Below are 18,589 nucleotides of genomic sequence, written 5' to 3'. Positions count from 1 at the left end.
CATCAAACTGTTCAGAGGAACCTAGGCTTTCATATTTGGGGCGATTTATCTTGATACCTAAAAGTATGTGGTAATACGATGCTGCAAGGGTAGAAATTTGAGGTGATTTTTGGAAATGTCGCCAAAATCACCAAAATTTAGGAATGGTTTGCGGCTTGGTACTTTGGAGTACAAAGACATTCATACCCAATTTAGATTCGTGGGAATGTGTACTTTCCCGAAATATATGGTTTTCTGGGGTGAACTTACCCGTTTCTACTTTTACCCCCCCAAAACGATGTAAATGTCTTGATTTTGCAGTGTCTGAAATGACAGACCATATGGGGGTCTTCCTTTTGGGGCCCCTATATGCAACGTGCGTGGGTACACCTATACATATTGGGCATCAAACTGTTTCAGAGGACCCTAGGCTTTCATATTTGGGGTGATTTCTCTTGATACCTAAAAGTATGTGGGCAATACGATGCTGCAGGGTAGAAATTTGAGGTGATTTTTGGAAATGTCGCCAAAATCACCATATTTAGGAATGGTTTGCTGCTTGTTATTGTGGAGTACAAAGACATGCATACCCAATTTAGATTCGTGGGAATGTTTACTTTCCGAAAATATATGGATTTCTGGGGTGAACTTACTTTTTTCTACTTTTGACCCCCCCCAAAACGATGTAAATGTGTTGATTTTGCTGTACCTGAAATGACAGACCATATGGGGGTCTTCCTTTTGGGGCCCCTGTATGCCACGTGCTTGAGTACACCTATACATATTGGGCATCAAAGTGTTCGGAGGAGCCTAGGCTTTCATATTTGGGGTGATTTCTCTTGATACCTAAAAGTATGTGGGTAATACGATGCTGCAGGGTAGAAATTTTGAGGTGATTTTTGGAAATGTCACCGAAATCACCACATTTAGGAATGATTTGCAGCTTGGTACTTTGTAGTACAAAGACATGCATACCCAATTTAGATTCGTGGGAATGTGTACTTTCCGAAAATATACGGTTTTCTGGGGTGAACTTACTTTTTTCTACTTTTACCCCCCCAAAACGATGCAAATGTGTTGATTTTGCAGTATCTGGAATTACAGAACTGATAGCTCAAATGAGGTGTCTATATTTTAGGGCCCCTATATGCCACATGTTTGGGTACACCTATATATATTGGGCATCAAATTGTTCAGCGGACCCCAGGCTTTCATATTTGGGGTGTTTTACATTGATACCTAATGATTTGTGGGAGATATGATTCTGTAGATTGGAAGCTTTGAGGTAATTTTTCAAAAAATTCACCAATTTCTATAAAACATTATAACTTTAGGAAACAATTGCAACTTGGTAGTTTGGAGTACAACGATATATTTACCCATTTTTGATTCACCAGAATCTGTTCTTTCTAATAATGGGTAGTTTTCTAGGGTAAACCTACTGTTAGTGGAATGTTTGGCCTTGAAAGCAGAAGTATGCCGTTTGGGGAGCGGAGCTTTGGAAATTTGGTTGTGTACTGCTTTTAGATTTTGATCTATACAAGTGAGAAATCTCCATAAAACTATATATATTTGGTATTGCCGCGTTCAGGAGACATAGACCTTTCCAAATAGGCTGTGTTCTCATACATAAAGTAAATGATGTTTCTGATATATGTGATTGTTCTTTGTGAAACATGATTTTTTTCATTTTATTGGACACTTAGAAGCCAATATTTTTTTACAGAAGTAGAATTACACCAAAATTCCTGCATATTTTGAAAGTTCAGGTTGTCCTGAAAAAAACAATATATTGTTTTGCTGGGTAAACTAAAAGACCGCCCCAGGAAAGGCCCTTAAAGTGAAAGAGTGCAAAATATCTAAAAACTGCTTGGCAGTAGATGTTCGCATCTAGGACAAAATGGCTGGCAGGTAAAGGGTTAAAACTTTCTAAAACGTTTATGCTTGTATATTGTGCATTTTGACCATTCAGTTGGATGAATATGACAGATCATGCAGCATGTCAGTCAATAAGATCCTTGCACAGCATGCAGTCCTATTCTCTTTTAGGCTGGCAAATACCCAGTGCTTATACTATTCCTAACGTGCAAATTGTTGGAACTGCAATGTGTGACATTTTTCCATCTGATTGCTGATTCAAGCTAACTAATTGAGTCTGTTCCTGAAATCAATCTTCCCTTTTCATCACCATGGAATAAAACTGCTTTTAAACATGAACTTATTGACAGTGAGTTTGATATTTTGCTTGTTTACATGTGATATAAAGCTAGGTAAATTATGTAATATAATGGCATCAAATGTGACATTCGTGGCATAAAATAAAACATTATCCTTTGACTTTTCAGTGACTGTGTAATGCAGTGAAACAGACCTTTCTGCTGTGCTGTCTCTTGTTGTACTTCTCCTAGTAATCAGCTCTCTGCTGGCAGGCTGCAAACAGCAGACCGTTTCTAATTGATGCTCACTCTGCAATCCACTGATCATGTCTGCTGTCTGCAGCCTGCAGACTTGCCAGCAGAGAGCGGATTATTAGGAGAAATACAACAGGAGACAGCGCGGCTGCAGAGAGGTCTGTTTTACTGCTCACACAGTCAGGGAAAAGGGCGAGGGAAGGGGACTTGCACGGGCAGTTGACTCCCGGACAGAGCGGCCCACTTAATAAGAAACAGAGCGGCCCCTCGGGCAATTGCCCGTATTGGCACATTGTCAGTCCGGGCCTGGTCAATACCTTGATATTATACAGGTATGGGATACCTGATACGTAAAACCATTATCCGGAAAGCTCAGAATTATGTGAAGGCAATCACCATTGGACTCAATTATAAGTAGGGTTGCCACCCGGCCGGTATTTTACCGGCCTAGCCGGTAAAATACCTGCCAAGGCCTGGGCCGGTATTACAAATTTACCGGCAATGTAGCTGCCGGTAAATTTGTAATACAATCAAAAGGAGCCCTCGGCCTGCCCCCAATCCCCTGCAACTTACCTTTTTTTTGCCTCTTCTAGCGTCCGCGGGTCTCCGTCGCGTGGCCCGCCCTTTTGACATCACGCCCGCCCCTTTTGATGTCACGCCGCCCCTTTTGCTGCCTTGCCTCCAGCAGCCGGTAAAAAATTTTATAAAAGGTGGCAACCCTAATTATAAGCAAATAATTCCATTAACTTTGAAATTAATTAAACAGTATCTTGTGTTTGGTCCTAACTAAGCTGCACAAATCCATATTGGTGGCAAAACAATCCTATGGGGCTTATTTAATGATCAAATGATTTTACAAAATTACTGACAGATACCTTATCTTGAAAACCCCAGGTTCCAATAATTCCAGATAACAGAGCCTATAACTGTACTGAATTGATAAATAAAAAAAATAAACTGTGTGTGTGCATATGTGTAAAATGTAAATACATGTAAAAGTAGAAGAAGATAAAATACAGTTTTGGTTTGTCAATACATTCTAAAATAGGGACTGCTATTTTCCTATGATGGGCATCTATACTACAAGAGCTCACTGGTGGCACTGGTGAACATTTAGCTTATATTAATAATGCAGAGCATGCCATATAGTACAGTGTAATCCATACAGTGCAGAGCATGGTTTACAATTATTACAGGTACATCCCTTATTTTTAAGTTGAAAAGATGTTTCTCTCCCACTAGATAATCAACCCCTGCATTTTGAAACCTGACCTAACTCTTTCACCTGTCATCATAATCCCTTTGTGACAATAAATCCTCTTACCTTAAAGGAGACCAAATAAGAGAATGATTGAGGAAAAATTAATCAGCATACACAATATTGACACAAAAAATGGGATATATCCGTCTAATTTTCATAACTGGAATAAATCAGTTTCCTCAAGGATTAGCATACACTTACACCAGGGCATACACCAGGGCATATTTTAATGATGCACATTATTTCCTTTTGGCACACATTGGTCATTGTTAGTTCATATGTAACTTTGGAATCTAATTAATAACTGCAGAACCTTTGGAATGAGTGCAGAACATTACTTATCCATGCACATCACTGACTTGCACTGCAGGAGAACATGGTTTACTGAGGGCACACAGTAATATAGGGCAGTGCATTCCATGGCTCTTCAGAATATTAATTAGTGCAGAATGTAATTTATGACCACAGAACACTTTTAATAGTATGTGTCATATTGTATTAGTGCAAATCATTTCCTATTAGTAATATGAATGAATTATTAATTTTTTTTGTGGGGGGTCCAATATTTTCTTGTGTGGGATACACAGAATTCCATTTTTTTGTGTGTGCACTGGCGCCATGAAATATAATTAAATTGGCTACTTGTCCTCAGCCTTCTAGCTGTATCTTATTTGCTTTCTTGGTTTCCCATCCTGAAACCTGATTTTTTAAGATTTTACAGATAAGTCTATGATATATTTTCTAGAGCCTATACAAGAGATGGCACTAAGAGAGAAGTGGTACTAATAGAGCTGCATGTTAGAAAACTAGAAGTAATAATTTCAGATGCAACCCCATGTTACTGATTTTAATAGAAATCAACTTTTTTCTCCACTATACATAATTTTTCCCAGAATTATTGGCAGTAGTTGAAGAGGTTCCCTTGCAGCAATACATGCACTTGTATCATTCCTCCCAACTGTCCCTTTTTCGGAGGGACAGTCCCTCTTTTGACAGCTCAACCCGCAGTCCCTCATTCGTACTGGAAAGTCCCTCTTTTCTCTGCACTGAACAGCCAGAAAAAGAAACAAAGTTTCTCACTTAATTGGCTTTTAGCAGAGAGCACAGAACAGCTAACAGGTGCAAATAAGATACTTTGTAACAATTTTGAGACACAAAAACACAGTTTAGATAAGGAGAAATATTTTCAAACTTTCATAACCTGCCAAATTTTGTAAAACAAACATGGTAATTAGGGGGTCTGCGCTACATGTGGGAAAAAAAATGTTGTCCCTCTTTTTACTTCCATAATGTTGGGAGGTATGTTGTATGCTATTCATCACAGCATTATTGACATGTGCATTTGCCCTCCCCTCAAATAGTTTCAAGTTGCTAGAGAGGACAAGGCTCGGTTTTGTGTACAAAGAAGTGCATTCCACTAGCACTCATAAATGAGGCCCCTGCAGGTATTTAAGTGAATTGCTGTCAATTCAGTGCTGTCTAACTTATTACATGTAGTTGCCTGATTAATTCTCATAAACCATGTTCGAGGGTCAGATTATATTAAAATGATGATGTCATGCAATGAACTGGAGCCCTAGAGCAAATTGGGGGCCATAAAAATCCTTTAGAAGGCCACATCTGGTCTGTGGGTCTTCAGTTGGACAGTCCTGCTCTAAGTGAATGGACGTTATTAGTGCCGTGTGCCATAAACAATAACAATCCATAGCTTAGTGGGTCTGCAATTGCACTGGAATTTGGGCCATTGTGTGAAGAAAAACATAGGGATTTGCATCTGCAAAATTGCTCTTTGTAGTGCACGATTCTTAAAGGCATTAACTGAATCAGCCATCACAACATCACTGTCCTGACTGTGAGGAACCCCCTTGCTTCAAATGAAAGTTCTTTACTTCTAGTCTAAATGGGTGGCCTCTGGTACGGTGATCCACTTTATGGGTAAAAAGGTCGCCTGCTATTTGTCTATAATGTCCTCTAATGTACTTGTAAAGTGTAATCATGTCTCATCGCAAGCGCCTTTTTTCCAGAGAAAACAACACCAACCTTGACAGTCTACCCTCATAATTTAAGTCTTCCATCCCTCTAACCAATTTAGTTGCACGTCTCTGCACTCTCTCCAGCTCATTTATATCCCTCTTTAGGACTGTTCAAAACTGCACTGCATACTCCAGATGAGGCCTAACCAGGGACCTATAAAGAGGCATAATTATGTTTTCATCCCTTGAGTTAATGCCCTTTTTTATGCAAGACAGAACTTTATTTGCTTTAGTAGCCACAGAATGACACTGCCCAGAAGTTATTCACAAAAAATGCACACGACAGTTTAAATACTCTTGGATACCTTCAATTGAAAAGTGCACACAAGCTCAGATAACTATTTGGGCAGAGAAACATGCTACGATTTGGGGAGATTAGTCGCCCGGCAACAAATCTCCTCTTCTTCGGGGGCGACTAATCTCCCCGAACTGCCTCCTCTGCCTTCCTGTCGACTAGAATGAAAATCGCGAGCGAGTTGTCACTCAGAGCGCTTTGTCTTCCTAAGTCGCCCTGCCTTCCCGTTGTGTGCGGGAAGGCGGGGAAGCAGTTTGGGGAGATTAGTCACCCTGAAGAAGAGGAGATTAGACCCGGCCAGTGGGAGCAGGGGGTGCAGGGGAGCAGGGGGTGCGAGCGGGCCAGGGCCCGCACCCCCTCAGGGCCCCCCAGCAGAACTAAAATTTGGGCTGTAAATCGCGTACGGAGGGGGGCGGGGGGCCCGGATGCGTGTCACCCACCAGGGCCCGCCCCCCTCTAGTTACGTTTCTGTCCCCGGTGACTAATCTCCCCAAATCGCAGCATGTGTCTCTGAACTAAAATGTACAACACAGTAACATATCCCCTGGCTTTCTTGGATAGGAATTCCTTTATCCAGGTTAGTTATGCTGTAAATTGTATTTGCATAAAAAAGAGCATAAACTCAAGGGATGAAAACATAATCATGCCTCTTTATAGGTCCCTGGAATGGCCTCGTCTGGAGTATGCAGTGCAGTTTTGGGCTCCAGTCCTTAAGAGGGATATAAACGAGCAGGAGAGAGTGCAGATACGTGCAAGCAAACTGGTTGGAGGGATGGATAATTTAAATTATGATGGTAGACTGTCAAGGTTGGGGTTGTTTTCGCTGGAAAAAAGGTGATTGCAAGAGGACATGATTATACTTTACACATATATTAGAGGACATTATAGACAAATAGCAGGGGACCTTTGTACCCATAAAGAGGATCAACGCACTAGAGGGTACCCCCTCAGACTAGAGGAAAAGAACTTTCATTTGAAGTAAAGTAGGTGGTTCTTCACAGTGAGGACAGTGAGATTGTGGAATACCCTGCCGGGTGATGTTGTGATGGCTGATTGTGTTAATGCTTTTAAGAGTGGCATGGATGATTTCTTTCTGGAATAAAAAGGCTATTGTGATACTAAATTCTATAGTTAGTATAGATATGGGTATATTTAACTTATGTGAGGGTATGGAGGGGTGTGTGTATGGATTCTGGGTTTCATTTGGAGGGGTTGAAGTTGATGGACTATGTAACTATGTATATGTTTTTAGGAACTTCAATTAACAATTACTTACAAAAGCAGACCTATCAGAAATATTATCAGAATGATCTATAGGTCATATTAATGTACCTTAATATTTTTAAGAGTAGTTTTTATTAGTATCAGTAACACTTTAATTTGCTGCTAAATTTCCATTGGACAAACGTCCATGTACTTAATGGTTATCTGAGCTTGTGTGGACTTTTGAATTGATGGCCTTCAAGAGAATTTTAACTGTAATATTCTTTGTACTTCATTTTCAAGCGTTTCAAGCCAAGAGCACTTTATGAATAAAAGTTTTGTTAGAGGTAAGAATTGGTGAGCCACAACAGTCACAACAAAGGGAGAATGGTGGGCAGGCCTGGATTTGTGGCAAGGCCGCAAAGGTCAGGGCCTAGGGCAGCAAGATTTTAGGGGTGGCATGCTGCCCAGCAGCAGTCTAAATTTTCCAGAAACACTGGGGACACGCAGCTCTTTAACTCTCCTGCACGCATTATCCCAAGTGTTCCATCGCAAACTGCTGCATCTGCTCGCTCATGAGGGAAAGGGCCTCGAGGGGTGGGCGCTTGATGGTGGGGGTTGTATATTAACATCTGCATATAATTAACATATTAAATCTGCCTCACAAGGAGTTTAGCTCAAACAAAACACACGTTCAGCACAAGCCCTATTCATTTAACTCATGCTGAAAATGGGGTATAACATACCTCCCAACTGTCCCTTTTTCGGAGGGACAGTCCCTCTTTTGACAGCTCAACCCGCAGTCCCTCATTTGTACTGGAAAGTCCCTCTTTTCTCTGCACTGAACAGCCAGAAAAAGAAACAAAGTTTCTCACTTAATTGGCTTTTAGCAGAGAGCCCAGAACACCTAACAGGTGCAAATAAGATACTTTGTAACAATTCTGAGACACAAAAACACAGTTTAGATAAGGAGAAATATTTTCAAACTTTCATAACCTGCCAAATTTTTTAAAACAAACATGGTAATTAGGGGGTGTGGCCACAGAAAGGGGTGTGGTCCAAATTGCTGCGCTACGTGCGGAAAAAAAATTTTTTGTCCCTCTTTTTACTTCCAAAATGTTGGGAGGTATGGTATAAAGTCTCTTTAATTGCAGGACAATGTAATCAGCTGATACAGCTCTATAACAAAAGCATTATTATTTTAATTTTTTATAAAATTGCCGTAATATGAAGATGTATTTTTTTCCTGTGATCTGGCTTGTGAGGTTCTGCTTTCTTTTTTGGCAGCTCTGAGCACAAGATAAGAAAATATGCAGGTTGTTTTGTTACTCCCCTTTAATAGCACTGTGATTTATTCTTGCAGGGGCACAGTCACCAATAAAAGGGAGAATTTATTAAGCTTGGACCTCTGTCTTGACCTCTTAAGCACCCAGGACCTGCCACAGGAAGAATGGGAAACCATACGCATTTTGGGCTACCACACGTACAGGTGAAGTGTATGTTTTCTCTCTGACAATCTAGCAACACTTATTTAATGGAAAGTAAAGGCCAACGTTGTCCACTGGATGCACTTTCAGCTACTTTGTGGCAAGAAAGCTGCACCTCTATTGCCAAACTTTGTTTAGAAAGGTGTGTATCTGATTTCATGGCAGACAGTTAGTAAACTTACATTACAACTGAAAACGCATACAGATGCACCAAAACCTAAAAAAATTAAAAATGAAGACCAATTGCAAAGTTGCTAATATAGGACTTTCTAGAACACACTTAAACGTTAACTCAAATTTAAAATACCCCTTAACTAAACCTTCATTTGGTCTCTTTATAAAACATACATATACAGCAAGATAAGTATTGCTGCAGAATAATGCTATGTATCATTGTTAATTTTAAAAAAAGTATGTTTTTGCATGTCAGGTTTAGCTGTGATGTAAGGGATGACACTTTTGATCTGTTTGCTGTTTGCTCTGTCTTAACAAAATTAAATCTCCTGATACAGGATGGACCAGTTGCTTTGTTGCCATGGTGATGTTTCCATGGTATCAATTTGATAGCTGGTCTCTCTCTCTTCCATCGCTCATTTGGTTGCTAAGGGCAATGTATTTTGATTGGAAAGAGAGTTTGAAGGTTGAGGGAGACTGAAAAAAACACAGAGAGAAAGAGAACACAGCCATAATATTTATTAGATCAGACTGTATAAACCCTAGGCTGCTTTCTTAGCTAACCATAGCCTTGATTTAGCACCACTAGAAGTTCATATAGAGCAAAGAGGTACCAATTTTGGCCCTCCAGTTGTTATTAGATTAAGAATCCCAGCATCTCTTACTAGATTTGACCTAAAGTAGAATAATCCTTAGATACATTATATTTACCGTAATGCAGAAAGAAAGAACCCTACTATAACTTCAGATAGCCTACTATTTAAACACTATAGAAGAAAATTAAAACGGTTATAACATGTTGTGTCTCCTTTAATTGCTGAGCCTACATAAAGTTTCTCCAGAAATTTCAAAACCTTTCTCCAGAATAAAATGAAATAATTAAACATTTTGACCCATTTATCCATGTCAATGCAACTATGCATAGCTGCCCTATAATTACATAAAACAACATTCTTCTTGACCTTTTTGCAAGTTGGCTTTACAAAACAAATATACTCTGTAATAGAGTGGTGTATTGTCTGCATTGAAGACATGCATGGATATAATTTTGCAACTATGATCACTAAGGGCAGGACTAGATGAAGGACTAGATCTAGTCCTGCCCTAAGAAGGTGCAACTGCATTGCTATTTTTAGAGAACCTGCTAGCAAGTTTGTTTCCATTTGTATTATAATGCTGCAAATATGCTGGTATAGTATGATGTATACCAATATTTTTTATGTTTTCTTGTCTCTTAAACCTGTACATTCTTTACAACAATATTTTGAGGGAGGAATGATCTCTTCTCACTAATATACTGATTACAGATGTAGCCAAACAAAATCTAGACCAGACTATGTCCTGATTATGTCCTGTCCTGTGCCGCAGCCTTGTTTTACATAAACGTTGTTTTAGCCAATTTATAATTTTGTTTGGAATTGGCAGTTCCAAAACACTTCCCTACTGGCTATTTCTTTCCATTAGTGCACAGCTTTCCAAACATCACTCATTTGCTCAACAAATATAAAGAGCTTCCAAAATATACAGGTTGCACAGGTAACTCCAACCACAGCACAGCTATTCAAGAGAAAACAAATGAACACTCTTCTTGTGCCTTCCCTTTTTAAGGCACAATTAACATAAAATTCCATCATAATGCATTCTAAAAGAAATGCCTACCCAAATATTAAGGCATGCCTAATTAACTGTAACGTCTCTTTAAATGTTATTTGGGAATTAGATATGTGCAGTTATAATGTAATTAGATGTACACTAGATCACTAGTATTAAGCTTTTTATGCAGGGCAGGATTGCATTTTATAACCTATGTCTGATAATGTTGGGAGCACACAATATTTGGATGGAGCAGCTACAAGTTTGACTTCCCTGGAGTAACCGTCCAACATATTAGATGCATGAATAAATACTAATATATATGAAAATAATTTTAATTAAAAGAGACAGTAGATAAAAGTTTCAGTGTAAATAGCTGGGTTGTGGCACAAAAGGGAAGCTAGAAAAAAAGCTCCTAAAAAATGCCATGTAATGGACATAAGCAACATTAAGGGGCCTATTTGTCATGTTTTGTAAAACCTTGGAGAACAAACTAGACCCCTAAATTTACAAGTAAAGAACAATACTTTGCAGTTTATAGTGACAATACATACATAGGTATCCTTGAAGTAAATATTGTATAACGTGTTCAGACTTTTACAGACAACTATAAACAGCTCATATTTGCCCTTTTTACATTTATTATGAAGTAATTTCCTATTTGCTACAAAGAGCGCTTAAAGTGATACTGTAATCTTTAATGTGTCACGTGTCCACATTAGCTGTCTCGTATAGCTTTCTTTCTTTCTTTCTTTCTTTCTTTCTTTCTTTCTTTCTTTCTTTCTTTCTTTCTTTCTTTCCTTCTTTCTTTCTTTCTCTCTCACCAAATGGCAATATGTCTCCAAACACACAGATGGAAACATTTCATTCATAGTACATTTTGATATTTCCACAGAAGTGGAACTGTATACTGTGAGGGGTGTATGACAGTCCGATTATGATTGATACCTTTCAGTGATCAGTATAATTCAATTTATGATTTATGGCAGCTTTTTTTTTTTACAGAACTTGCACATCATGCCTTCTGTTTACAGCATGTCGATCCTCCATTTTTTCCAAACATTTATCACAAATATGAAAGCCCCAAATGATTGAACTGTTATCAAATGTATAAAATAGGACAAAAACAAGACAATGTTCTATGTGAAAGCAAACCTACAAAGAACAATAATACATAGTCCTTTCATTAGCATTCTGTCAATGTAGCTCTCTTGTAATAATTTTACTTCCAGTATAATATTTTTTTCCTGCAAGCAATCACATAAGAATGAAAGGAGTGCACCTTTCCAACAAGATTGTTTAGCAAACTATATAGCTGTCACAGTCAACTGTAAGTAAAGTGATTTAGAAGTGGAAAGTCTCAGAGCAACACTAGTTATAAAGTGATATGGTACCAATACTCGAAGAAAGGGACCAACAAGTGCTGACATGATCTTAGTTATACACTTGATACATTTGTCTATATAGTCCTGGTATGGACTGGGATTCAAAATAGGCCCTAGCAAGCACACTGAAGGCCAAACACTCCCACCAGTCCATTAAATAGTGAATATCTATGGCAGTGCTGTCCAATTTTGAACAATTTTGAATTTTTCTGGCCTCCGTGGTGGAGGGCTGATAATGCAAGCCAGTGCTAACCACTTCCCTTTTAAACCCCACCCATGTTATTTCAAGAACTTTAAGTAAAAAAACATTAATGGTGGTAACACACCAACAAAAAAAAGAACAAATGGTTGGTGCTCACTGCAGGGATATCACTCATCACCCTCAGTGTCGGACTGGCCCACCGGGATACCAGGAAAACTCCCGGTGAACCCAGGTGTCGGTGGGCCCTCATGCTGCTAAACATTTGGCCTATTTGTAACCAAAATCTAGAACCGATGCCAAGCACCCTGGTCTCGGCTCATGCTTCTGCCTGTAGCAGCCGCCTTTGGCCTCGGGAGGAGCCCTCAGCTACTCAGACCTCGCCAGGTCTTATAACGAGAGGTGCAAGGCGAGGGGTTCTAGACAAGAAGAGGGGCACAACAGTAAGCAAGAGTCTTTGGGCAGAAGGTCGTGGTACAAGGCATCGGACAGAATCGTAGTCAGATCAGGCTGGGTCAGGGCAGGCAGAGAATAACGTAGGCAGGCAGGCAAGGGTCATACCAGGAAGTCAATCAGAGGGTTAAGCAGAATTGGAGTCGGTAATCAGGCAAAGATCAGAATATAGAATCGTCAAAAGCCAGGAATCAAAACAGGTTTTCAGGAACAGAATAGCTTAAAGCTCAAGAAGCACCAGGAAACAAATCCTATCACAGACAAGGTCTAGCAGCACAAATAAACCTTTTATAGGGCAGAGTTTTCGCGTCATTGCCCCAATTGTCTGCGTCACGATGCCCCGCGTCAATAAATAGAACGAGACGCGATCGTGCATGCCCTAAGAAACCAAAATGGTGACAGAGGAAAGACGGCGTGGCGGGCGTCCCCGCCTCACCACGGGACCACCAGGGTGAGTTATATTTGGTACACTATTTCATGGCCATTCCCTATTTCTATGAGAACAAATAGGCTAAATAGATGGAATAATAGATTATAGCATGTAAAGAAAAGAGAATAGGAGAATAGAGGTTGATTGAGGAGAGGAAGAATACTAGTACTGAGAGTGGGCACCTGGTCTAAGGTTTTTGCGTGGGCCCCTGGTGTCCCATTCTGACACTGCATACCCTTAAATAATCCATAAACATACCCTCCCCTAAATCCTTGCCTGTGGATAACACAGCACATGATTAAACACCTTAGTTCCCCTAACAACAAATTCCAAATGCTAACAAACCAATGAGGTGTGAACAGTATATGGATTTAGGGGTGTGTACAATAAAAGTGTTACAGGTGTGAAGAATGTAGGGGGGGATTACAGGTGAGAACAATACAAGATTTTACTGTCTGAATTTGGGGTGTAAACAATGCAGGGGCCAGTTAATATCAGTACTGATACCATTAAAAGCTTACCCAAGGCTAAGGAATCACAGCAGGCAGACTTTCATGTGGGGGGGGTCACACAAGGGGGGTCACGGGCCAGATGCGGCCCGCTGGCCTTCAGTTGGACAGCCCTGATCTATGGCATTTTACCGCAGCCCCTATAGCATTTGCTAGAATCCACAGATTACCAGTCTGGACCTGATATTCTATGTTTCTTTAAAATGTTATATCCAGAAAAAAATTGTTTAGTGGGAGCACTTACCGGACACCAGATTCAAACGTGCTGCACAGCCAGCCGCCATCCCATGCGGTCAAAGGGATCCCAAGGATAAGAAGAAAAAACAGCGGAGCACCGTGAGAGTCCAGTAAAAGTATTAAAAGTAGAAAATTTTTTATTCAGTAGGCATGTAAAAACAGGTTACAGCAGCAGTTCACCCTGGCTGCCCGCTTAACGCGTTTCGTGGCGTCCTATAGTTTTAATGTTTTTAAAAATTTAAATCTGTGCCTAAAAATGTTCAAATTAACAAGAGCACACATAAAATGTGGAAAAACAGAGTGCCTTTGAAAATGCTGCACTTAAATTGAATTTATTTGTGAAGACTCTCATTCATGTCAGGGCCCGAAGGCGCAGTTTGGAGTGTGGACCAAGGAGGAAGCAACTAGGCAAACACAGTTCGTGGTACAAAGGGTTTAGGCAGAAGAATCGTCAGTTCAGGCAAAGGTCGGTCCAGGCAGCAAGATAACGTGGTCGATATTCCAGGCAGAGGTCGGTCCAGGCAGCAGGATATCAAAGTCGAGGTTTCAGGAAAGGTCAAAGATCAAGGAATCAATAATAGTAAGCACCCAGGAACTCAGGATAGAAGAACATATACTCGGGCACTGAGAGAACCTTCTGGCGACTTTAAATAGGTGGATTTTCGCGCCAAAACTCGCTAGATGACGTCACAGGACGTGCGCCAGAATATGCGCCAGCGTCTGCACGTTTTTGGGCGCCAGCGTCTAAAGTATGCGCCAGCGAAAATACGCGGCGCAAAAACGCTGGCGTCTGACGGCCGCATGGCTTCTTCTGGGCACCGCCATCTTGGATGCGCCGAGGACGCCTTACAGTACCCCCTCCTCCACGGGGGGCCTCCGGACCACCAAGGCTGGGTTTCAGAGGAAATCTTCTATGGAATCTCCGAATTAGAAGAGGAGCATGAATGTCTGAATGTTTGACCCAGGAACATTCTTCAGGGCCGAACCCCCTCCATTCCACCAAATATCGAAAAAAAATTTCTACTTCAAACTCCTGATGACCATCAACAGATACAGGAACTGGCGGAGAAGAAAAATGACCAACAGCAGCCGGCTTGAGAAGGGAAACATGAAAGACATTCGGAATCTTCATCTCAGGGGTTAACTGAAGACGAACGGCCACAGGGTTTATGAGTTCAATAATGGGGAAAGGGCCAATGAATCTGGGGCCTAGCTTAGCAGATGGAATCTTAAGACGAATGTTCTTAGTAGAGAGCCACACCTTATCACCAAGAGCATACTGTGGAGGAAGTGAACGCTTCTTATCGGCATGAAACTTTTGACTGGAGGAACTCTTCTCCAGGCTGATCTTCGTGGCTTTCCAAATGGCGGACATATGGGAAACTTGGTCGTTGGCAGCCGGTACATTGGAGAGGAGGACATCTTGAGGAAAAGCCAAAGGATGTTGCCCATAAACACAAAAAACAAGGAGATCTGTCAGAAGAGGCATGAAGAGAGTTGTTGTGAGCAAATTCGGCCCAAGGAAGTAAATCAGCCCAATCATCTTGGCATAAGGAAATATGGCATCTTAGAAACTGTTCAAGAGCTTGATTGACACGTTCAGAAGCTCCATTGGACTGAGGATGATAGGCAAAAACGCGAAAATGTAACGAAATATTGAGTGATTTGCATAAGGACCTCCAAAACTTGGAAATAAACTGTGAACCTCTGTCAGACACGATTTCTAAAGGAAAACCATGAAGGCGAAAAATGTGTTGAATGAAAAAATTAGAAAGTTCCAAAGCAGAAGGTAATGTACGGAGAGGGATGAAGTGAGGCATCTTGCTGAACCTGTCAATTACCACCCAAATGACTGTACAACCACGGGAGGGAGGGAGGTCCACAATAAAGTCCATGGCCAAATGTGTCCAAGGCCGGGAAGGAATGGGTAGTGGTAAAAGTAATCCCTTGGGAGAGGTGTGGCAGGTTTTAGATGCAGCACAAATGGAACAAGAAGACACAAATTCTTTGTCATCTTTCCGAAGAGATGGCCACCAAACAAGATGGGATAATAACTCGGTAGTCTTCTTGATCCCAGGATGGCCAGCTTGCTTGGAACTGTGTGATTGAAGAAGAATAGATTGACGAAGATCCGGGGGAACAAAGGCCACACCTAGAGGAGTATCAGCAGGTGCAGAGGTTTGAGCAGACAACATTTGGGACCCCATAGAAGGAAACAAAGCAGCCACGATCTTTGCCGACGGAACAATCGGTTCTTCGTCCTTCAAAGAGGAGTCCACAGGAGAAAAACTTCTGGATAAGGCATCCGCTTTCTTGTTTCTGGAGCCAGGTCGGAAAGTAATGACAAAATTAAAACGAGAAAAGAACAAGGACCAACAAGTCTGTCTGGGGTTCAGACGTTTAAGGGTTTGAATGTATTCCAAGTTCTTATGGTCCGTAAAGATGGTCACAGGAACTGCAGAACCTTCAAGAAGATGTCTCCATTCTTCTAATGTTAACTTGACAGCCAGAAGTTCACGATTGCCCACATCATAGTTGCGTTCTGGAGGAGAAAATGTTTTAGAAAAGAAGGCACATGGATGAAGTTTCCCATCACAGAGTTGTCTTTGGGAGAGTACGGCTCCAGCACCTATATCAGAAGCATCCACTTCTATGAAAAAAGGTAGAAGGGGGTCAGGATGTCTTAGGACAGAAGCAGAAGAAAAGGATTTTTTCAAGGATTCAAAAGCTTCTTTGGCTTGAGACATCCATACATCAGGTCTTCCACCTTTCCGAATGAGAGCCAAAATTGGAGAGATCCTAGACGAAAATCCTTTAATGAATTGTCTATAATAATTGGCAAAGCCAATGAACCTCTGTATAGCCTTGGTAGTAGTAGGTAAAGGCCACTCCTGAATGGCAGAAATCTTGGCTGGGTCCATCTCAAAGCCTTCAGAGGAAATTATATAGCCCAAAAATGGAATCTTAGAAGTCTCAAAGGAACATTTTTCCAGCTTGGCAAATAAGGCATTCTTCCTTAGGCGAGAAAGAACTTCCCGAACATGAGTTCTATGTTCCTCCAGATGTTTTGAGAATATAAGAATATCGTCCAGGTAAACGACTACATACAGCCCCAGCAGATCCCTGAAAATATCGTTAACGAACTCCTGGAAGACTGCGGGCGCGTTGCAGAGTCCAAAAGGCATGACCAGGTACTCGTAATGACCATCCCGAGTATTAAATGCCGTCTTCCATTCGTCGCCCTCCCGGATTCGGATTAAGTTGTATGCCCCTCTGAGATCCAACTTGGTGAAAATGCAAGCTCCTTTGAGTTGGTCAAAAATTTCAGATATCAGGGGTAAAGGGTAACGATTTTTGGCAGTGATTTTATTAAGGCCCCGGTAATCAATACAAGGTCGAAGGCTACCATCTTTTTTCTCCACGAAGAAAAACCCGGCCCAAGCAGGAGAAGAAGAAGGGCGTATAAATCCACGCTGGAGGTTTTCTTGTATATATTCCTTCATGGCCTTAGTCTCTGAAGGGGAAAGAGGGTATGTTCTACCTCGAGGAGGCATGGTGCCAGGAAGAAGATCAATGGGGCAGTCGTAGGAACGGTGTGGAGGAAGGGTTTCTGCCGACTTTTTACAAAAAACATCACCAAAGTCCTGATATGCCAGGGGAAAAGAATGAAGGTTTATTGAAGAGCAAGATAATTTCAAAACTGCATTAGGGACTCCACTGTGAAAACTGATTTGCAGACCAATCGATGAGGGGATTGTGGAGTTGGAGCCAGGGCAAGCCTAGGACTACTGGTGTAGAAGGGCAATTAATAATAAGAAAAGAAAGTCTCTCCATATGTAGTGCCCCAATCATAACAGAAAGTTCTGGAGTGGCATGGGAGATAAAGGCTGTAGATAACGGTCTGTCATCAATCGCCAGAACACTGTCAGGGAGCCGGGAGCTCCCTCCAGGGAGGTTGTCTGGATCAAGGAGGAAGCCCTCTTGAGGGAACAAGGTCGCGGTATCCAAAGGGTTAAACGGAGAATAGTCAGGATCAGGCAAGAGTTCACAGGCAGGCAGAATACAAACAAAGTCCAAAGTCCAGGCAAAGGGTCAGGATACAAGGCAGGAACAAGATTAGGCAATAAGGCACACAGGAAACCCAGGATATGCTTCAGGAAAGTAATCCTATTCTTGGGCGCCATTCTGGCGTCTAGTTGGCGTTTTTATTTTCAAATTTGGCGCCATTCTGACGTCATTGACGCTCTTGCGCCGACGTCGGCGCGCTGACGTCATCGCCCGGCGCCGCTACCCACGTGGCGGCCATGGGCGCCGCCATTTTGGGAGCGACGCCGGCGAAGATGGACGCGCCGCCCGGAGCTCCTGGGCCTGCTCCGGGCGGCGATCGTTACAGTACCCCCCCCCTCACGGGGGGCCTCTGGACCACCAGGACTTGGCTTCTGGGGAAACTTGGAATGGAACTCCCTCACCAGACGAGGAGCGTGAACATCACGGTGTCCTTCCCAGGAGCATTCTTCAGGGCCAAAGCCCTTCCACTGAATGAGGTACTGAAGGGACCCTCTGGAGATTCTGGAGTCTAGGATTTTCTCCACCTCGTACTCGAGTTGACCCTCCACTGAGATGGCAGGAGGAGGAGACTGACCGCCAGAGAACCGGTTGGTGATGGCGGGTTTCACCAGAGACACGTGGAACACGTTGGGGATTCTCATCTCTGGTGGAAGCTGGAGTCTGACAGCCACAGGGTTGATTATTTCCAAGATGGGAAATGGTCCCACGAATTTTGGACCCAACTTGGGAGATGGTATCTTCAACCGGATATTCCTGGAAGAGAGCCAGACATTATCACCCACCTTGTAGAGAGGAGAGGATCTTCGATGACGATCCGCGAAAGTCTTATGAACAAGAGCACTCTTCTCTAGGTTCAACTTGGTCGCAGCCCA

General features: G+C 41.8%; 1 protein-coding gene and 1 long non-coding RNA gene across 6 annotated transcripts in view; one reads left to right on the top strand and one right to left on the bottom strand.

Moving 5' to 3' along the window:
- The window catches only part of LOC121399952, a 51,349-nt gene extending 48,665 nt beyond the window's left edge, over positions 1-2,684 (bottom strand). For 3 of the 4 annotated variants that reach the window (XR_005965367.1, XR_005965368.1, XR_005965372.1), the window contains exon 1: positions 2,351-2,683. This is a non-coding gene — a long non-coding RNA (uncharacterized LOC121399952). Of the gene's footprint in view, positions 1-2,350 lie in introns of all 4 variants that reach the window. The other variant, XR_005965370.1, reaches the window with a different exon arrangement.
- A 5,862-nt stretch (positions 2,685-8,546) lies between these two features.
- Positions 8,547-18,589, top strand: part of cdk18.L (cyclin-dependent kinase 18 L homeolog) — a 145,924-nt gene continuing 135,881 nt past the window's right edge. For both annotated transcript variants that reach the window (XR_005965365.1, XM_018246503.2), the window contains exon 1: positions 8,547-8,671. Coding sequence is in view for 1 of the 2 variants with exons in the window: in XM_018246503.2 (XP_018101992.1) it covers positions 8,633-8,671 (39 nt within the window). In the remaining variant the exon portion in view is untranslated. The remainder of the gene's footprint in view (positions 8,672-18,589) is intronic.

Source organism: Xenopus laevis, chromosome 2L (assembly GCF_017654675.1).
Source record: "Xenopus laevis strain J_2021 chromosome 2L, Xenopus_laevis_v10.1, whole genome shotgun sequence".
Lineage (NCBI taxonomy): Eukaryota > Metazoa > Chordata > Amphibia > Anura > Pipidae > Xenopus > Xenopus laevis.
Note: the sequence above shows the minus strand (reverse complement) of the source record. Positions and strands in the feature narration are given on the sequence as shown.